The 21,534-nt window shown below is 43.6% G+C and overlaps 1 protein-coding gene across 1 annotated transcript; it reads left to right on the top strand.

Moving 5' to 3' along the window:
- Positions 1-9,682: 9,682 nt before the first annotated feature.
- Positions 9,683-19,151, top strand: LOC125715167 (AN1-type zinc finger protein 3-like). Its single transcript, XM_048986463.1, has 6 exons — positions 9,683-10,012; positions 12,460-12,500; positions 12,628-12,822; positions 14,478-14,543; positions 14,972-15,130; positions 17,244-19,151. The coding sequence occupies exons 1-6, from the start codon at positions 9,942-9,944 to the stop codon at positions 17,396-17,398; spliced, it is 687 nt and encodes a 228-aa protein (XP_048842420.1). The 5' UTR covers positions 9,683-9,941; the 3' UTR covers positions 17,399-19,151.
- Positions 19,152-21,534: the final 2,383 nt, after the last annotated feature.

Here is a 21,534-nt window from a genome sequence, read left to right as displayed (position 1 = left end):
AAACTGATGAAGGATATAATAGGATTACAGATTAGTTGAACTAAAGGATTAGCAGCTTTTCTTTCCCTGAATAATATTGAACAGAAGCCCAAATTCAGATCCTTTGTTTTCATCGTAGTCCCCTTGGCCATTATAAATTCTAATCATTTATTTATTAATTAATTTATTTATTCATTTATTTATTTAATCTACTTTCAGAAATGCCACAGTATTTGTAAGGTCATGTTATAAACTGTTTTAGTCTGAGTTGTTTTACTTTAAATCACACATTTTTGTAAATTATATAACACAGAGCATTTAACATATTGCACACAGCATTCAAAGGCAATTTAAAATGTCAAATCATCTGCAGATAAAGATGTACAATTTCATTGCTAGACACAAATCTGGTCAGGAATCACATAATTAAATGATATTATTTAATGTGACTTTCTTGTTGCCTGTCTCTGATGCCTGCATCTGAATGTTTATTGTTTATTTTTGCTAGCATTCTCCTACCCAGTAATTGCTGCTATAGCTGAGCAACCCATTAATTATGTCTCATTATTATGTGTTAAGTTTGCAACCTTCTAAGTCTATTACTGTGATCAGAGGACAAAGCATGGTTGTTTTGGACTCTGGTTGCTAACCTGATGCTGCCTGGTTCAAGTCTCAGGAGAGGTTCAATAAGCCTAGTGATAAATCTAAATTCCGTCTCTCATAATCAATAACTGAGTGTCCAGCTAGGGCTGTGGTGACACAGGACCATGCTACAGCCTAGATAGCTGCCCGTCACTCACCCACCAAACTATAGAGCCCCCAGTGCACTTTAATGAGCTGTGCATCCCAACAGGAAATCCACACAAAATGAAAAAGACTGAAAAAAAACCAAATGGAGCTGTAGCAGGATTGTATTCACAATGTACCACCACCACCAACTTTGCCATCAAGCTTTCTGATCACTGATTCAGTAAAATATGCAGTAGTATAAGATGGGCATGTAGACTTTAAAAGAGTCAGCCTGAAAGTGTCATCTGAGCAATGAGAATAAGCTGTACTGTAAGTCAAGGAGAATATTTGTGTAATGTTTGCGCAATTCTACATACAGCCTCTGGCTCTACAAACACATTAAAACATGTTACTTGCAGGGCTGTGAGGGGCATTCCGTATGACGGGAAATTTACCAAGAACAGTTAAAGACACTGAGAGCGGCACTCATTAGCTGGGTTTGAAGAAGGCCTCTGATTTTCATGACTGAGCTCCATCATGTTTTTCAAATGCTTGGCAGATGCTTTTATCCAGTGATTTACTATTTATATCATCTGATTTAGCCGGACACTTTTATCGCGGCCAGCATTTCGCTCAAGGTCACCACAACATAGAGCCCCCTGTGTCTGGGCCTGGAACCCCTAAGCAGGCTTCAATCACCAAGCTACCTCCTGCACTGCCTGTTAATTAGGCACAAAATTCAAGGTTCAGTAAAAACCTCAGTTTTGGATTCATGATTCGGTGCAATTTCAGTACAGAAGGGAAAATAGAATTTGCTTTATCCATTATTAAAGCTGAAAACGCACAATTAAGAACAGTTGCAATCCAAAAGCGATGCCTCTCCTGACGTGTCTGAATAACAAAACCTGAGACACCTATCTACACATTGTGAAATAATTATGTAAAATTAAATTAATAAATACAACAGTATCTGTAATACTACTATAATACATATAATATATATATGGCTATAATATCACAAGAATCATTTAACTATTGAAGATACACTTTGAACACTTTCACATAAAGTGGTCACACAGCTTGCTATGCAGCAGACAAATCTGACTAATGATTTATGTTTTATGTATTTTGTAACTAAATATTGCGTAATGCATATACAGTACTGCGCAAAAGTCTTAAGGCTGTCGAAAGTATTGTTTAAAGCTATTTGTTTTGGTAGCAAGTGCATTTTCCTCTGAACAAAAAGACACAATGTAGCATTAGAACACATGCAAATTAAGAATAACACAATAAAAACTAGTAAGAATCTCCTAAGTTCTGCAAAAAGTTACTGATATCTTGTTGGATGACTAGATGAGCACCACTTCAGTTCCCTAACCTCTCTTCAGGGGCACCTCAGCCATTCCACTTACGGTACTTATCAAATTTCACCCCCCAGCTCACATAATTAATTAGTTTAAAAAGTCAATGAGATATTGATTAGTACATGATGTACTAGTATTCAAGTAAAAAAATACATGGGTGTATTGGATGGTCACTGCAAATACTAGGGTGATTTAAGCAGATGGTTTTGAACTGGTCATGCTAACACACTTTGACGGACATAATAACATAGTTTTACACTAACAAGAAGATCATTTAAACTTCATTTTCTTTGGCTGCCTAAGACATTTGCACTGAATTGTAGATATTTAATACAACCTGTATCAGAATCATATTATTTCAAAAAAGTCCTGTTATATATTATTAGAGAAAAATTATACATATTATATGAATGAAATTTCATAATCTGTCATACATGGTCAAAAATGGCCCTTCAAAGAATTAGAAGCACTCATGCATAGTAGACAAATCCACTAGCTCCGTACTACAAACATGACACACACAGAAATTCAACTACACTATGAACATCCTTTTGCTTTGGTTCACATTACTTGCAACAGTCTGACTGAGATTTACTGTAAACTCATGACTGTTTTGTCCAAAATAGATCATGGCATCACCTATGCTGACTGACCGCAGGATTGGTGCCCATGTTGGGAAGGCTGTGGGTTCAAATCCTGGGACTTGCTGAAGGGTCAACGGGGCCCTTGAGCAAAGTCATTAACCACAATTGCTCCAGGGCCCGGACCCTGCCTTTGGATCTTCACTTTGTACATTGCTGTAAATTAAAACTGTTTGCTAAATAAACATTAATGTTCCCATTCTATCTGGGTACTTCTCTATTCTGACCTGGATTCCACTCTTAAACATGACTAAGGTGAAGCTCTACAAGAAAATCACTGTGGCAAAGAAAAAAATACTGGCAAACTTGCATTTAACTGCATTTTTTCAACTACTAACTATCCATCTGCCATGAAGTTATGAAAGAGATGAACATAGAACCAACATTTTGCATGTGTTGAGAGACATCTGTCTAGGGCCATACCTCTGTTGATTTTTTAGGCTGCAAGAGTGATTTCCTTCGAGGAATAAAACAGTAGTTTGGTCATCACAAGTTAGACAATCGCATCAATAATTTGCCCCCATGTTCAAGAGCTGCAGACCATTCAAGCTTACTGTTCGAGTGTTCATTTCTTATTCATCAACTATATTATGTCACTATCAATTACAATGAGTGCTGATGTTTATAGATATCCGTGTTACATTATATAATCATCCATTTTCTGTACGAGTAAATCCCTTGTCGATACAGGGACAATATGCAAACTCCACACGCATGGAGCCATAGAAGAAACTCTAACCCAGGTCCCAGGGGTGTGAGGCAACAGTACTGTCCACTGTCCCACCACACTACCACGCTGCCCCATTATATAATCAGTAAACAAAAATTTGTGAGCAAGAATGAGGAACAAGTTAGTAAAATATGAAATAAACCATGAACCCATTCTTCATCCATTCATCTGTTGAACTCCATCCACTTATCCTACCTGCTCTTGGGGAACCTGTAGAGGGATGGACACTGGACAGGATGCCAACCCATTGCAGGCCACACAAAAATCCTGCTAACAGCCAATTTAGAAGCATCAAATCACATATGGCTTGTCTTTGGATTCTGGGAGGATACCACAGTACTCAGAGGAAAGCTATATCACTCCAGGCACCAAAAGAGAAGGCAGGATTTAAAACCCATTGTCTGCAGACTTGACATAGCTGTGCTACTCACTGAGTCACAGGAACATTACCCCATTACAATTTCATATAAATCACATCAGCAATTTAATGTATAATCTTTTTGAAATGGCAAAGTTTAATTAAACTTGCATTAAACATTTATGCTGAATTCAGATATTTCAAAAACACCTTCTATTACGCAGTTATGTACTGTACTCAGTCAACCCATTATCACAGGCTATGATTCACGTCAGTATTTCTTCATAAAGCACATTTAAAACCAGCCTCAGGTGACCCAAGCGCCGTACAATTTGACAAAATGAGCAAAAACGTACCAAATAGAAAAAGAAACATGACGTGGTACCACAAAGCAAACAAATCTGATAGAGAAACACAGAAAAAACAAACATAAGTTCATAAACGTTAATACAAAAATATCAATAGTATATAAATACAAAAAAAAACTAATTACAACAGAGCCAAACCTATTGCAGCAGAGCCAAACTCGCCCACTAGGTAGAGATTTGTAAATTCAGCAATGACTTCTGTACCTCTCATGAGCACCCAGTTACCTGCTGGGCATTCTGGGAAATTATGTTGCAGCACAACAAAATCCTGCTATAAAAAATATGCATACTGAACAAAAGCATAAGTCCGACACTCGCGACACCCAACCATTTCAGCGATTTTATTTAAAAGAAATTAAGAAATGGAAATATGATGGTGGAAATAAATTCCTTAGGCTTTCTTGGTTACAGATACACATAAACACAGTGTGGGTAATTGAAAAGAATTCCTGCATTTGTTTCTGGCCGCCTTTTGCCTGTCGCAGCACGACATCTCCTTAGCTGATCAGGTTGTTGATTGTGGCCTGTGGAATGTCGTGGCAGTGTTCAACTTCTCGGTGAAGTTGTGTGATATTGGTGGAAGCTTGAGCATGCTATTGTATACGTCAATCCAGACTAGGCAGGCCACATGATCTGTGATTGTGAAGCTGGTTGGACATATTGCCAAAAGGTTTAAAAGCACATGAGGGTGATTTATGTTACAGAAATGGACATTCATGACTCGGAAGACAGCTCTAGTGGACAACCCTGCATCCAGCCATCCATCCTCAACAAAGACTGCACATATTGAAGTGTCCTTTTATTGTCTCCATAAGGTAACACCTGTGTATACATCCTGCTGTTCAATCAATGAATTGATATGCCACACCTACAGTAGATGAATTATTAATAAATCAAAATTTTTAACTTTTTTATTTGGAAAAATTTGAAAGGCATACACTTTTTGTGAGCCTACAAAAGTCCCATATTTTTTTCAAACTATTGCAAAATGGAAGCAAAACCAAAAGTGCTGCATGTATATTCGGTATGTTTCTTGGTGTACAACAAAGGAAATTGTACCATCTAGTGGTCATTACCGAGAATATCAATGGGCGCTGTATACCTCAACCTGTGTAAAGTACCTAAGGAAGAGTCACAGTGTCTATACATCACTCAGTTTGGTGCTGTTGTTCAGGCACTCGCCCAAAGTCTTACAAATTCTAAAATGAAGAGCAAAAGACATTAATAATCCAGGAGACTGAAAGCATGACAAACAGTGATGATGGTTCCAATGGGCATGAAAGAAGAAGATGAGGATGAACACAGCATTGCATAAACATAAGAAGAGAGGATAAAGGAGGAAAAGGAGAAAGAATGGGATGAATTTGACACAACAGAATAACCAAAACCTGTGAATGTGACAAAAGACAAATATATGCAAGAAAAGAGAGGAAGACAGTAGATAGACAAAGATTAAGTATAAGAATGAGTGTAAGATATTCTAAGACATCTTGAGTGTGAGGCCTGCATCTTATACTACTGTTGCCATGGTTATATTTTTAGAGGAAAGATTCACACTTATGAAACTCTGATACAACTGACCGTAGAATTAACTAATAAAGTGTAAATGAGGCACAGTAAGAAGCAGATGTGGCAATTTCAGGCCCGGAAAGTAAAAATCCAGACCATGATTTTATTTCAACTAACCAGATGAGTACTCTGTGACTGTGACTCTTTATGCTCAACTGGTTGGTTGAAAGTAAATCATGGTCTGGATTTTTACTTTCTGGACCTGAAATTGCCACCTCTGGTAAGAAGTACAACGACACAGACAGAGAGACAGCATGGGAGCAGGCGAGAGAAAGGAGAGAGTAAGGGAAGCATGGGAAAGGAAGATGGAAGAGGAAAGGGCAACAGCGGTCAAATTAATGGCAGCAATGGAAGTGAAAGAAAATAAAAATCATGAACTACCCCAAACAATAGAGAGCCATGGGGACAGAGTGAGAGCCCAGGTGATTACAGGGAGACGCTGTGATAAAATGAGACTCCAAGCATCATCCCATGTTGCATTAAATATTCCATCCATCCATCCATCCATCCAGAAATTGTGATCAGGGACTGTAGGGGCACTAAGTAGGGTTACATCTTATAAACCATATAAAAATCATAAATTAGTCAATATAGCGTTTCTCTCTGCTACTTTCTAGTGCTACTATGTGTATGTGGTGGGGGGGGGTGCTCATCCACAATAAGGAATTCCCTTCACATCACCAGGCAATCTTCTCTTAATTCTGACACTCTGTGTTTGGTGTTCATGCAGAGAAATTAAGTATTCCCTGCATTCAGGGCAGTATCATCTTCATATCTTCATAGAAGATGAAGATATCTTCAAGAAAATGTGCTTCAAGGCAATTTCACTGGAGCATCACCTCTTTATCTGTAAATGGGGAAAGCCAATTGGTGGCCACTGGGGCAGAGTGGTGGAGCTTACGCTTATATGCAATACAGCAAGAGGGATGAAAACACATTCAGGGATGAAATCGGTTTAATACAGCAGGAACAAAGCAAACACCAGGCCACTTGCAGCAAAACAATCTTAGTACTTCAGGTCAGAGGAAAAAAGTCCTGCAGGATTTCATGAATGACTTACCCTAATGGGGCAGCTTATGCACCAATCAGCCAGAACATAAACCACCTGCCTAATATTGTGTAGGTCCCTACTGTACCACCAAAATATTTCTGACCCATCAAGCCATGGACTCCACAAGACCTCCTGAAGGTGTCCTGTGGTATCTGGCACCAAGACATTAGCAGCGGATCCTTTAAGTCTGCTAAATTGTGAGGTAGGGCATCCATGGAATGGACTAGTTTGTCCAGCAAATGTCCATATCTTACAAATGTTTGATCTGATTGAGATCTGGGAAATTTGGAGGCCAAATCAACATCTTAAACTCTTTCTCATGTTCCTCAAACCATTCCTGAACAATTTTTGCAGTGTGGCAGAGCATATTATCCTGTTGAGATAAGCCACTGCCATTGGGGAATAGCATTGCCGTGAAGAAGTGTACTTGTTCAACAAAAATGTTTAGGTAGGTGGTACGTGTCAAAGTAACATCAACATGAATGCCAAGACACAAGGTTTCCCAGCAGAACATTGCCCAGAGTATCACTTGCCTAATTCCCATAGTCCATTCTGGTGCCATCTCTTCTTCAGTTAAATGCCACACTGGCGCCTGGCCATCCAGATGATGTAACAGAAAATGTGACTCATGAGACCAGGCTACATTCTCCCATTGCTCCATGGTCCAGTTCTGACACTCACCTGCCCATTGTAAGCACTTTTGGTGGTGATCAGGGGTCACCATTGGCATGCTGACCAGTCTGTGGCTACAGCGCCCCATACACAGCAAGCTGTGACGTACTGTGTGTTTTGCCACCTTTCTATCATAGCCAGCATTAACTTTTTCAGCAATTTGTGCTAAAGTAGCTCTTCTGTGGGATCAGACCAGACAGGCTAGCCTTTGCTTCAGCTGTCAGGCTGAAGAAGGAGGCCTTCAGGGCTTGGTTAGCTTGTGGGAATTTGGAAGTTTCAAACTCGGGTGTGGGAGTGTCAGAACTCGGGTGTGGGAGGAGTTTAGTGAAATTATGGAGAAGGACATTTGGTTGGCCTCGAAAAGGTTCTGGCAAACCATCAGGCAACTCAAGAGGGAGAAGCAGGGCTTCACCATTGCTATTTATACCAGTGAGGGAGAACTGTTGACTTCAAATGGGGATATAGTTGGGCGGTGGAAGGAATATTTTGAGGATCTCCTGAATCCCACTAATACGCCTTCCTCAGAAGAAGTATCTCAGTGTCTTGTTCATGAGCGAGGGAAAAAGAGAGAAGGAAATCGACAGACGGATCATTGCAGCTTTGGCAGTAATGTGGACGATATACCGTTCTGTCTTGGTGAAGTGGGAGTTGAGGCAAAAGACAAAGCTCTCAATTTACAGGTAGATCTATGTTCCTACCCTCACCTATGGTCATAAGCTCTGGGTAGTGACTGAAAGAATGATATCGTGGATACACGCAGCTGAAATGAGCTTCCTCCACAGGGTGGCTGGACTCAACCCTAGAGATGGGGTAAGGAACTTGGGTGGGGCTCAAAGTACAGCTGCTGCTCCTCTGCATCGAAAGGAGCCAGTTGAGGTGGTTCAGGCATCTATCAAAGACACCTTCTGGACGACACCCTGGAGATGTGTTTCGGACATGTCCAACCGGGTGGAGATCCCAGGGCAGACCCAGGACACACTGGAGAGATTATGTCTCTCAGCTGGCCTGAGAATGCCTTTGTATTCCCCCGGAGGAGCTCGCTGGTGAGAGGGATGTCTGGGCATTCCTGCTTAGACTGCTGCCCCTGCGACCCAACTCTGGATAAGCAGCAGAAAATGGATGGATGGATGGATGGATGGATTAATATGAAACTAGCTCAGATCTTTACTCTTACCCATTGTTCCTGCTTCCAACACTTCACCATCAAGAACTAACTTTTCATTTGCCTAATGTATGACAAATGCTATTGAAGTAAGACAATCAATGTTATTCACTTCAGCTGTCATTGGTTTTAACGTTATGGCTGTTTGGTGTATTGTTGTTACGTCCCTTATTTTTCTTGAGGAATATAAAAATTTTAGTCATAAATTAATTTATATTTATGGGAAATATAAATGTAGAAATGTAGTAATCACCTGTGGTAACGACCTGGATAAGCTATAAGAAAATGGATAGATACTACATCAGCTATGTGAAAGTGTCAGGTACTAGCCAAAGCTCTGGGATATTGTGAAAAAATAGAAAACACATCATTCTATTACATAATAATGAGCTACAACAATTTACATTCCCATTTAAATTGTTGCTTTCAGGTTCCTTTCCCACAAGGCCGATTCTCTGGTCTGAAGATATCAGGGTCTCAGCTCAGAAATTGTCACCTATCGTAACATGGTGACAGTGACTGTAAAATAAAATAACTGGGGCTTTGCGGAAAACGGTGAGGCCTTTTTCCGGTAAACGCACCCCAGAGGCCATCCATATGTTACTTGCTCAACATCTTGATAACATGTAGCCAGACCTATTTTTAAGGGTATGAAAGTTTACTAATACATGTCGAAGACATTTCTTTTGTCAGTACCTATGTGTATTACAGAAGAATCCGAAACGTTTACAAAGAATTGGTTAAAGCTGTCGTAGTCGTCAATATCATTATCAAAAGTATGTCTATAATGAAACTAAAACAACACTAATGACTAAGCACACGCTGTTCCTGAACCCGATTTACTTTGCAAAGCTTGGCCACCGGATGATTCCATTTCGAATATGGGACGCACTATGTGATTTACGAAAGAAAACAAAAGATACCTTTTAATTAAAAACAGGTTGGCTGTATAGAAATGTTTTAAAATGAAGCAGTTAATGTACATATTACTCAGGGTTTGTGTAATTTACTTTCCCACCCCTTTGCTGATCCGAATGAAATGATCAACTCCCCCTTTCTTCTCTTGGCACAGCCCCATTCCAGCTGATCTGCCCTGCTTCCCGGTGCACATACGCGGAATCGTTCGTGGTCGTGTTAACACCGAATTCCTTTTCATTCCGAGCCTGACGGCTTCTGTACTCATCTGGGACAACGAGAACATTTGATGGCCTTCGGGTTTCTGGACCTCGGACAGTCTTTGTGAAGCGTAATTTCCAACGCCCGGTTTTGGCTTGAGTCCCATAACGGATAGGCCGCTTCTTCGTCCTCGGTTTAAACTATGGGGGACACGGGCAGTGAGCGCAGCAAGCCGCCCAGTTTACCGCCCCGATGTCCCTGTGGATTCTGGGGGTAAGACGCTGTATTGATAGGTAACATTATTTTGGCTGAAGTGCTGGCAAGAGACCAGAAATTTATATAATCACTGGCCTTTGGTGTTGTTAAGACTCATTGTTATGGACCCGGCCTGGGGGCGGGTAGGCAGTAGTTAGCTGATGTCTTTAATTATTAGTGACATACAGAGTTAGCGGGTCAGTCAGTTTGGTCATTATAATCGATCACTATTAGTCTCTCTTGCTGAGCAACCAGAAGCTGATTTGGTGGATATATCGCAACACGACAAATAACACGGCGGTCTTGCGAAATGTCATCTCTGCTGTTTACTTTGACAGTTTGTTCATCTAGTTAGTCAATCTGTGTGCATGTCCTCAAGCCCGTTTAGCAGGTAGTCTCAGGCAAATAACTTTGAATAATGTTGCTGTCAGCCTTGGTCTCTCTGTCATTGTAGATGGCAGTAAAGAGTTGAATGACCAGTAGCTTTTCCTGTGAACTTTTCCCAGGTCTTTGACTGTGTGGGAAGGTGTAATCAACAATAATCAACCTGTTTGAATAGATGCATATGTGTTGCACATTATTTTGGGAAATTATATATCTGTATGACATATCCCAAAAAGCCTTAGATCTGATGGGAGCAAATCAATTATTTTCTTCCTGTGCTGTAAGAGTATGTTAGTTCTGACTGGGTGTAGTGTTTTGAGGTGGAATGGGAAGCACTATTTTCTGGTAGACTTATTTTTAAGCAGTACATACTGTATGTCTGCAGTCCTTTGGGATTCAGGAAAGATTCTTGAGGAGCATCTCTAACTATCTAAAATTTGGAGGAAGTGGCATCAGGAATTTCAATCTATATGGGAGGGTTGCCCTTGAAGAGAAGAGAGACAAATACACGATATTTCAGTATATGTGTTGTGCGTTACTGCCCCCTACAAATTCTGCACTAATGTGTAAGAAATGAGAATGTAAAGGTGAGCTTTAGAGCCCCAGATACATGTGGTTTCATGTATCTAACAAACATGTCGGTTTGCCCCTATTTATTAAAAGATGAAGCTCTCTGCCCTTTTTGTATTTGCAGGTAATTTCACGAGAAAGGTAATATTTTTCTCCCTACAGACTGGGCTAAATTCTGATAGGGCAGTTCAGGCTTAGTAATTGTCTAGCTGATAATTAAGAACATAATTAATTTACAAATGAGAGGAGGGCATTCAGCCCATCAAGCTTGTTTGGGGAGAACTTAACTAATAGCTCAGAGTTGTTAAAATCTTATTTAGCTCTGATTTAAAGGAACCCAGGGTTTTAGCTTGCGCTACACTAGCAGGAAGACTATTTCACACTCTAACTGCACGCTGTGTTATCAGGCAATACTCTTTTCATGATGATGTCTTATATTCACATTTTTATGTGAATCCAGATTATCATTATTAAGACCCAATATGTCTACTTGAAATGATGATACTTAATTGATCCCCGTAGGCAGTGAAGGGTAGCCACCTGTAGCTGGATGTTAAGGACCTTGTTTATGAGCCCACAGGCCTGATTATTCTGCCAAGGCTGGGCGTGAATCGGTGACCTTCTGATCTCAGGCACAGAGGCTTACTGAGCCACACACTGTCCCCTCCCCTGCCCTCCAGTGTGCTCGGGTTCCTGAAATGGCATACATCCAGTTTTTTTATATGAATATTTAAAAAGAGGGGCTTTGACAAGTTTGTATTCCTTCAGATTTCAATTGAAAATCTGGGTTTATGGTTTTAAACCTCCTGGTTGGTACTGTACGTTTTGTCTGAGAACTTGGCTTTGCTATTAGCTGAATTAATCAAGTAATTACATCCAGATTTTTCTCAATAGTAAATAATTTGGATTATTGAAGAAGATACATAACACCCCAATTATTTATTTATTTATTTATTTATTTATTTATTTATATATATATATATATATATATATATATATATATATATATATATATATATATATATATATATATATTCAAATAAAAATATGCATACTAATTTAAATTTAAGTCATTGGTGGTATTTAATTAAAACACATTTCATCTAAGTTGGCTGAGAAATGTAAAAACATTCCTAGTTATATCAAATGGGTTCTGTTTGATTAATAACACCATACACACATAGTGCAATGCATACAATTGTCATTAGGACAGTGTGTGGGTCAGTAGATTAGGCCACTGTGGCTGTGATCAGAAGGTCATTGTCAAAATCCAGTGGTTGGCAAAAAGATTTCACCGTCGTTCCCATGAGTAAGACTGTTAACTGCAGTGGTCCCAAGGACTGGCTGACCCTGCTTTCTCAGTATGTCACTTCAGATAAAAGTATCTGCTAAATTAATAAATATGGATAAAGGAGTTCCTTTTAAGGCTTATATATCCTACATTTAAGCTAATTTTCAACTAGGATGCGTGTAAGAAACCTTCTAATTTGCATTAATCTTTCTTAATCCAGCTCCAGCAAGACAAGGAACCTCTGCTCCAAATGCTTTGCAAGTGAGTTCCTAGTTTCTGTTTTCCAAACTCTGCCTGCTGCTTTTCCCGTGCTTTTCATGGCAGCTTCTCCAGTGGAGAGGACCTTGTTTGAGTCTCACCCCTCTTTTCCACATCTGTCTCATTTTAGACATACAGAAGAAGCAGCCGGATGAGGACTGTGCTCCAGGACCTAGCTCCAGCTCTGGCAGCAGTCATTCCTCAGCCTTTAGCAAGGACATCAGCAGCAGTAGCATCAGTAGCCATTCGCTTCCATCAGACCCCATCAAGTTAGAGCAGATGACGGCAGAAGACAAAGGAACCGTATTAATGCCCGTACAGGAGAGTAAGAGAAACTTTGATGCTCTTCAAAAGTAGGAGTTAATCAGCAGTCTTATTTGCCCTGGTCAGGCCCTGTTCTGTGGCTCATATAGTTACTGTTCATTTCCTATTACGCACATTCAGTTCTCACATCGCAAGTCAAATAATTACGATCAGGTTTTCTTACCTTCAATTCGGTACAGACATTATAGTGCAGGGAATTTAAGTTTCGCGAAAACAGTTTTACTTTGTCATAGGAAAAAAAAGTAGCAAGTTTTGCAATTTTTAGGATTACTTGATAATCTGGAAAGTGAATGTATGGTTAAAAATCAGTTTAAAGTTTACCTCCACTGCTTTTGCATGGGCGCTGCATACATTCTCCGAGACGATCATAATGATTCTCATTCTTGCTGTTTTAAATCACTCCTTAACAGCTTTGTGAGATATTTATGTTGAACTCCTTTGTTTTGTTTTATAAATATCCCAATATTTATTACAGCAAAATCACACTGCAATACTTGTAAATTTTCTAATACTGTGCTCTCCTAGTATATTATACAATATACTTTATTTCTTGTCATGCTCTCCTGAAATTGTTGTATCTGTTCTTCTGACCAGATCACAATTGGGTCACTTCATCCCTGCATCCATCTATGTTTTTATTTATTTAACTTTGTTTATCATTGTTTTCTGAGTTTGCAACTGTTTTCAAGATGGCGGTTGTGTTTCAGAGGCTTGCTATTTGCTTAACCAATTGACAAAGAAAAAGTTTCAAGTCCCACCCAAAGTACTGTAGTACCAAAAAAGTACACCAGCTGGTTTGGCAATTTTGGTCCTGAAACTTTTGATACTGGTACCAAAAGTACAGTACTTTGTGAGGTGAAAAAGCGCCCCAATTTACCTCCAGCTGAGATAATGTGAAGTTAAACAAAATCACCATTGATTTCAGTTCAGCCTTGATCCAAGTGTAATAATCTAGGTCAAGAATGTCCCTTGTCATCAGATTTCCAGGAAATATTCAAGCTCCCTTTCTCTTGGTTAATACCAGCTTCCTCTATTTGTCAATCAATGTAAATTACTCCAGTGTTCAAATTAATTGGAAGCTGTCTAACTAACTTGGAAAAGGGTTTCGTGGTACATTTGCATCATGCTTGAGGAACAGTAGGCAAAAATAATTAGGAAGAACCGTTTGCACCCCTCAGATGTCAATGGTGATCCTCACTTCAAAGTTCTTCCTCAAGAGGAAGTGTCTTTAATCTATCTTCAAAGAATGACAGTGCACTGTTTTGGTTAGTTACTTCTTATTGGAATTTTCCCTGAGGTTCCTTGCTTCCTTACGGATTAAGAACCTACAATGCACGCCTTTCTATGTTCTCTACACACTCCACTGATTGACTAGCAATGTGCAGTATGGCAAGAATCTGGCACTTTCAGTGGTATGTCATTGGCAGTCCTCTGGGGCTGCTGGGAAGGAATCTATCTCTACCAGGGGAAGACTTCTGGTCACATGATTGTGTTGGTTATTAAGGGGAGGAGTGTGCAAACGGCATATGTCTGAGTTGCAGATGTAGTTTTTTGTTGTCCTTGTCTTGTATGGCTCATATATACTAAGCTTACTTGTGCTCAGTCCAGCCTGCCTTAAACTGGGCCACATGAATTGTCATCTTATCTCCACCATAGAGGCTTCCAGCACAGACACAGGCTCGGGTACGCTGCTGTCAGCCTCCAAACGGCCCCACGACTCGGGTATGTTCACGCCTTGAGAGGCTGCCCCTGCTTCCTTTGAGTGTGAGTTGGATTGTAGTTGGAATCGATTTAAGGTGAATTTCAGCAGTGACGCCTGTGTGGCTGGGCATGTAGAATAGTGCTGGGTTTACATATTCATTTCCCCAATTTTGTTTGACAGCCTCTGTTTCATCCTTCTAAAGGGATGGATGAATGGATGGATCCTTTGTGATTGTACATCTTACAGTCTTGGCAAGAGGGATCGATTGTGCAATTTCCTTTGTATATAATCTTTCATTCCAGTTCATCCACTGTATATTCAGTAAGTGGTGTGATGCTCCTTAGTGTTCCAGTGAGGGCCTATGCATGGAGAAGCTTCCCTAAACAGACTTGTTCCCCGTCCGTTTGTGCTGTTGGGACTTGTGGCCCTAACCGTGCTGTCTTTTCAGACACTGGGCCAGAAGAGGAGGCGACGGCGGCGAAGAGGGCGAGGCCCAGTGAGGAAGGTGCGTCCCACGGCGGGCAGAAGCAGAGGAGCCGGCGGCGATGCCACTGCTGCCAGAGCAAACTGGAGCTGGTGCAGCAGGAGCTGGGCCTGTGCCGCTGTGGTCAGTCATGGGGGCCATGTTTGGGGGGGCCTGTGCCGCTGTGGTCAGTCATGGGGCCCGGGGGCCATGTTTGGGGGGGCCTGTGCCACTGTGGTCAGTCATGGGGGCCATGTTTGGGGGGGCCTGTGCCGCTGTGGTCAGTCATGGGGGCCATGTTTGGGGGGGCCTGTGCCGCTGTGGTCAGTCATGGGGCCCGGGGGCCATGTTTGGGGGGGCCTATGCCGCTGTGGTCAGTCATGGGGGCCGGGGGCCATGTTTGGGGGGGCCTGTGCCGCTGTGGTCAGTCATGGGGCCCGGGGGCCATGTTTGGGGGGGCCTGTGCCGCTGTGGTCAGTCATGGGGGCCATGTTTGGGGGGGCCTGTGCCGCTGTGGTCAGTCATGGGGCCCGGGGGCCATGTTTGGGGGGGCCTGTGCCGCTGTGGTCAGTCATGGGGGCCATGTTTGGGGGGGCCTATGCCGCTGTGGTCAGTCATGGGGCCCGGGGGCCATGTTTGGGGGGGCCTGTGCCGCTGTGGTCAGTCATGGGGGCCATGTTTGGGGGGGCCTGTGCCGCTGTGGTCAGTCATGGGGGCCATGTTTGGGGGGGCCTGTGCCGCTGTGGTCAGTCATGGGGGCCGGGGGCCATGTTTGGGGGGGCCTGTGCCGCTGTGGTCAGTCATGGGGCCCGGGGGGCCATGTTTGGGGGGGCCTGTGCCGCTGTGGTCAGTCATGGGGCCCGGGGGCCATGTTTGGGGGGGCCTATGCCGCTGTGGTCAGTCATGGGGGCCATGTTTGGGGGGGCCTGTGCCGCTGTGGTCAGTCATGGGGGCCATGTTTGGGGGGGCCTGTGCCGCTGTGGTCAGTCATGGGGGCCATGTTTGGGGGGGCCTGTGCCGCTGTGGTCAGTCATGGGGGCCATGTTTGGGGGGGCCTGTGCCGCTGTGGTCAGTCATGGGGGCCATGTTTGGGGGGGCCTGTGCCGCTGTGGTCAGTCATGGGGGCCATGTTTGGGGGGGCCTGTGCCGCTGTGGTCAGTCATGGGGGCCATGTTTGGGGGGGGCCTGTGCCGCTGTGGTCAGTCATGGGGGCCATGTTTGGGGGGGCCTGTGCCGCTGTGGTCAGTCATGGGGGCCATGTTTGGGGGGGCCTGTGCCGCTGTGGTCAGTCATGGGGACCATGTTTGGGGGGGCCTGTGCCGCTGTGGTCAGTCATGGGGACCATGTTTGGGGGGGCCTGTGCCGCTGTGGTCAGTCATGGGGACCATGTTTGGGGGGGCCTGTGCCGCTGTGGTCAGTCATGGGGGCCGGGGGCCATGTTTGGGGGGGCCTGTGCCGCTGTGGTCAGTCATGGGGGCCATGTTTGGGGGGGCCTGTGCCGCTGTGGTCAGTCATGGGGGCCGGGGGCCATGTTTGGGGGGGCCTGTGCCGCTGTGGTCAGTCATGGGGCCCGGGGGCCATGTTTGGGGGGGCCTATGCCGCTGTGGTCAGTCATGGGGGCCATGTTTGGGGGGGCCTGTGCCGCTGTGGTCAGTCATGGGGGCCGGGGGCCATGTTTGGGGGGGCCTGTGCCGCTGTGGTCAGTCATGGGGCCCGGGGGCCATGTTTGGGGGGGCCTGTGCCGCTGTGGTCAGTCACTGGGCCATGTGGTGGGGGCCCATGCCAATGCGGTCAGTGACAGGGGCCGTGTGTTTGTCTTTGTGTGTGTTCCCTCACATGTCAGTCACATGACTGTCTTACATGTGCTGAAGCTCTCATTGACAGTGACCATTTACTGATAAGCCAACAGGTTACATTAATAAAATAAATTAAATGTAATTAGGGAGGCGTATAACACCGGCGATACTTCGCAACTTACTGCTTTAGAAGAATAACTTTTTTGCTATTTTTCATTTGTCTTATTATTTATTTTTTTATATATATATTATTGTTATTTATACAAATATTTATTTATTTGTCTTTGGTTACCACTTTGTTGTTTTCTGTTTATTCCTTTAAATGATCATTTTCTAAGTTATTTAGTGGTACATTCAGTTATTTTATTTATATTCAGCTGGCTTGAGAATGCATGGTGATGTGATGGATTGTATGACGCATCAGCGGTGACCGGTGATTGGTGTGTCTCTCTGTCTCCCAGGTAACGTCTTCTGCATGCTGCACCGTCTACCCGAGCAGCATGACTGCCGTTTCGACCACCTGGGCCGCGGTCGCCAGGAGGCCGTGCTTAAGATGGTAAAGCTGGATCGCAAGGTGGGCCGGTCATGCCAGCGCATCGGGGAGGAGTGTTCCTGAGTGGAGCAGAGACAGAGAAATAAAGGGGGAAAAGGAGGAGCAGGAGCTCCTGATCCACTTTGACTGGGCCGTGACCCAGCTCTGTATGCCTCTTAACTCCTAAACTACCCCCACCCTCCTTCGCTCCCAAGCAGATGCAGCATAGAACACCTGTAGCCTGAGATGTGCCCTCCAATCGGGTCACACGGTTTACGTGGGGCCCCCCTGACTGGACCCGGCATCTGATCTCACTCAGCCTTAACTTCAGCATGGACCCCGTGAAGGAGCCGACCCTACATCCTACTGCTTTTTCTCCATGGAGTGAAAAGTGACAAACTTCAAAAAAATAACTGCAGATGCAAACTTTCTTGAGGTGGAGGAACGGGGAACAGAATGCATGCTTGTTTGTGGCCCTAAGTGGGAATCGACCCCATGCCTCTGAAGCTGGCTGATAGCACACACCCCCCAAGTCGTCCTGTATGCACCTGACATGGAATGGTGCCTGGAAGTCCTCCTGTTCTGTCGGACGGGTTGGGGTCATCACCTTCCCAGGGTGTCATTCTGGATGTATCACTGGTGCACTTTGTCACAGCGTCTGGCAGTCAGTCGGCACCCAGCTTCCGAAAGTGAGCTAGACCCTCGACACTCTGTCCTGACTCATTCTATGGATGGGTTGGACTGTTACATCATTGAAGGCAAGGCTCTTGGAGTCAAAGGGCATTTTCTCCTTGGTCTCCCCATTAAAGTCTCTCTCTCTCTCTCGTTCTCTCTCTCGTTCTCTCTCTCTCTCTCTCTCTCTCTCTCTCTCTGCCGATGAGTAATGGACTTGACGCCACATAATGGGAATGTGGTACACGTGTATAGATGAACATCAGCCTGCTTTCTGACTGCCTTCTAGAATGGCCTTGTTGTACAGGTGGATGTTGGCGAGTGATCGGGGGCTGGTCACACAGGGAGTATGAGAGTGCAGCACATGGTACCACAGACCTGGTTGATGTGCTGACGAACTCCACCAGAACCAGCGTATGCAAGACATTAACAGCCTTTTATTCATTTGGAATGTGTGCTCTAAACTGCATTTGTCAAGAGTGGGTGACTTTCTCCTTCCTCATTTACCGGTTTTAGTCCGGTTGTCATTTGAAAATGAAGTATATTTGACAGTGGCTGCTGTTTTACCATTATATTCAGAAAGTGATCTATTTTGATGCTGGATGCTGGCGAGGGGGTTGGTGGTGAATCACAGTAAGTAGTAAGGATGCGGATTTCAGTCGGAAATATATTTGAAGCAGTTCATTTAAGCTGCAGGATAAAGGCTTGGGTTGAAGACCAACAGACCAGCGGCTTGCCAGGAAGCTGGCAGGAGTTGGACGCCCCCCTGTCCTGAAATGCCTCGCTCACGCCACCCTGCCTTACTTGGTCTCCTGTCCTCTTTGGCTCCTGTTCCCCATGAGGAGTGAGTGCTGCCCTTTTAGCTCTGACCTCTTCTCCCCGTCCGGTCGGGGTCCGGCACTGACTTAGGAGGGGCTGGAGAAGGATTTTCAGCTTTTTTTTTTTTGTCAGAGCTATACTCACAACACAGAAAGACCTTATTGTCACCCAGCATCTTAAATGATAACTCTTATTTAACACTGTTGTTTAATTACTTGTTTTATTTTTGTTTCAGATTTACAGTAGCATTTTGGTTAAAATTGTGAACTAAAACTGTTCTGGAACTTTCTTTGCCTTTTGCCCCTTTTTTTTTGCTTAAAAAGGTAAATAAACTGGATTGAAAGTTTGTGGTGGTGGTTGTTCTACATCCATTGACTAGATGGCTAAAACTGAAGACCCCTGCTGTAGTGAACAAAGCTGCTTAAAAACAATTGAGTAACAGGTGAGGTTTTGCATTTGTTTTATCAGAAGCTTTTATCCAAAGCAGCATTTCTGAGGAAGCAGAAACAGACAGTCCTTGTCACAGATGGGTTTTAAGGGTCTTGCTTTGGGACCCAATGGAGAAATCTTTCTGCCAACCCTGGCATTTAAACCAACAACCTTCTGATCATGGCACAGTGTTCTAACCCTGGAGCCCTCAAGGAAACCTGCATTCATGCTGCAAGGAAGTTTAAGATATACATGTAGATGGTGCTGCCTTCCCTCATTTAGGTTGCCAGCAATCGCTGTTCTCCATGTTCAAGCCTAAGGACCGTAGCCTGTTACATTGTGATTGTTTCACAAATATACGTCTGTATTGCCCAGGTGATGAAATGGCTACTAAAATGCTGTGTTTTCCGTCACATAATTAAGATAAGTGGATCATGTGCTGCCCAGTGAAGGCAAGATGAAATTGGCTGAGAAGCTGGTGCCCCCTGAGAAGTTGGCAGCCTAAGTGGCCAGCCCTCCTTGTAGGTTTGATTCCCACCCTGTTCCTGTGTTTGCGCGGATTTCTTCTGGAGACTCCTCCACACCTAGACGGTTTTAAATTTAGGCTTCGTCTCATTTGCCCCGTGCACTAAGTCGACACTTACACACTACCGCACTTGGTGTGCACATTCATGTGCTCAGCACAAGTAATAAGCCAGGTGCAGAGAATTTGATGTTCACTTTATCCACACTTTGGTAAATACTGCATGCAAGCAGTCTGGACCTCATCAGTAACGACTAACTTTGACATCGAAAACAAAGAATTCTGTCAGCTAATCAGAGTCCAACGTATCTCTAAAGAACATTATATTTAAGTGTCTAAAATTATATCCAATGTTTACGTAGCCTAGGCTATAGTGAAGGTCCTCCCAAACACAACCAATACAAATGATAGCATGGCTGTACAGTCATGGCCGGATCTAAAATTGGGCAGGGATGGGCAATGCCCACCCAAATTTCTGCTCTGCCCACCCAATTGGTCAACTTTAGTATGCGCCACCTGAATCTGCCAGTCAATTTATTTCATTCGTCCCGTCAGATATTCTGCAAAGCATTGGTGGTCGCCTGTGAAAGTGGAGGAGGAATTTTACCTTATTCTTATTAAAGCTCCTTCTTGTTAAAATCTATCTTTTGTCGCTATCTTTTGTATAAGGTTGTGTTGAATAGGGATCTTTAGATAGTTAGCCAGCTAACATTACTGTTGGCTAGGAAGCTCACTACAGAACAGAAAGTGAAGCCCCCGTATCTGATGATTTGGTAACGACGGTCTCATTGTAATTTATTAATTAAACTTTACCTTAGAATGCAAGTACACGAAAATCAAGTAATTGATAGTGTTCGCTACTATCCACGGTTTCGGATCTCCGTGATAGGTCTTGGATCGAATCCCTGGCGCATACGGGGCACTATTGTATATTTAACATTTGACAGTTTGCTAACTTTGATATCATCACAGGGTTCGGTCGCTGGCTGGAGTGAGATTTTTCATTCGAGACAAGTCTAGACACACGCACACGTATTTACATGTATACAATGGTTTTATTACCTCAATAAATAACAATAATAGTCTGTAGGGTTTGCAAACTCCCCAAGGATGGAGCGCCAACCCATCGCAGGGCACACACACACCATTCACTTCACACATGCACACCTACGGGTAATTTGGTAACTCCAATTAGCCTCAGCATGTTTTTGGACTGTGGGGGAAGCCGGAGTATCCCGTTAGTGCTCAATATAAGGTTACCCGGTTAGACAGATTACGTGCTATAAGTATAATTCACTTTAACGTGCTGCTTTTAACCATTTGTAGTACGTTATCTGTGACCCTCTTTCTCTATAATGAAAGTTCAAGCGTATGTCAATATTTCTAATTGTGTATAATTGAAAATAAAAAAATGCGTTCGTTTTATTTTATTCATAAACGGTATCTGTTATAGTTACAGTACTGTAGCGGCGGGAAGTGCTACTATCAGGGACGGATTATGGACCGGGCCAGCGAGGCCGCTGCCCAGGGGCCCTTGGGGTGCAGGGGGCCCGTGGGGCCCCTAGCCCAAAACAATTTGCAACGCTTATCAACAATGAATTTTCTTTGTCTATTTTAGAGGGCCTACATTCTTTGATCCTCTGCCTACAAGGGCCCCTGACCCTATAGGGAGGGCGTTTGGCTGCCAAGGGCCCTTGAATTGTGGTGGTTGTGGTTGTGGTGGTGGTGCTGGTGGTGGTGGGGGCCCTCGCAAACGTTTTGCTCAGGGGCCCACTCA

Source organism: Brienomyrus brachyistius, chromosome 19, assembly GCF_023856365.1.
Source record: "Brienomyrus brachyistius isolate T26 chromosome 19, BBRACH_0.4, whole genome shotgun sequence".
NCBI lineage: Eukaryota > Metazoa > Chordata > Actinopteri > Osteoglossiformes > Mormyridae > Brienomyrus > Brienomyrus brachyistius.
Note: the sequence above shows the minus strand (reverse complement) of the source record. Positions and strands in the feature narration are given on the sequence as shown.

Coding starts and splice junctions, on each gene's coding strand:
- LOC125715167 (XM_048986463.1), top strand. CDS start 9,942: ATGGGGGACACGGGCAGTGAGCGCAGCAAGCCGCCCAGTTTACCGCCC. Junction 12,501..12,627: donor CTGCTCCAAATGCTTTGCAA/GTGAGTTCCTAG, acceptor GTCTCATTTTAG/ACATACAGAAGAAGCAGCCG. Junction 14,544..14,971: donor CAAACGGCCCCACGACTCGG/GTATGTTCACGC, acceptor CTGTCTTTTCAG/ACACTGGGCCAGAAGAGGAG.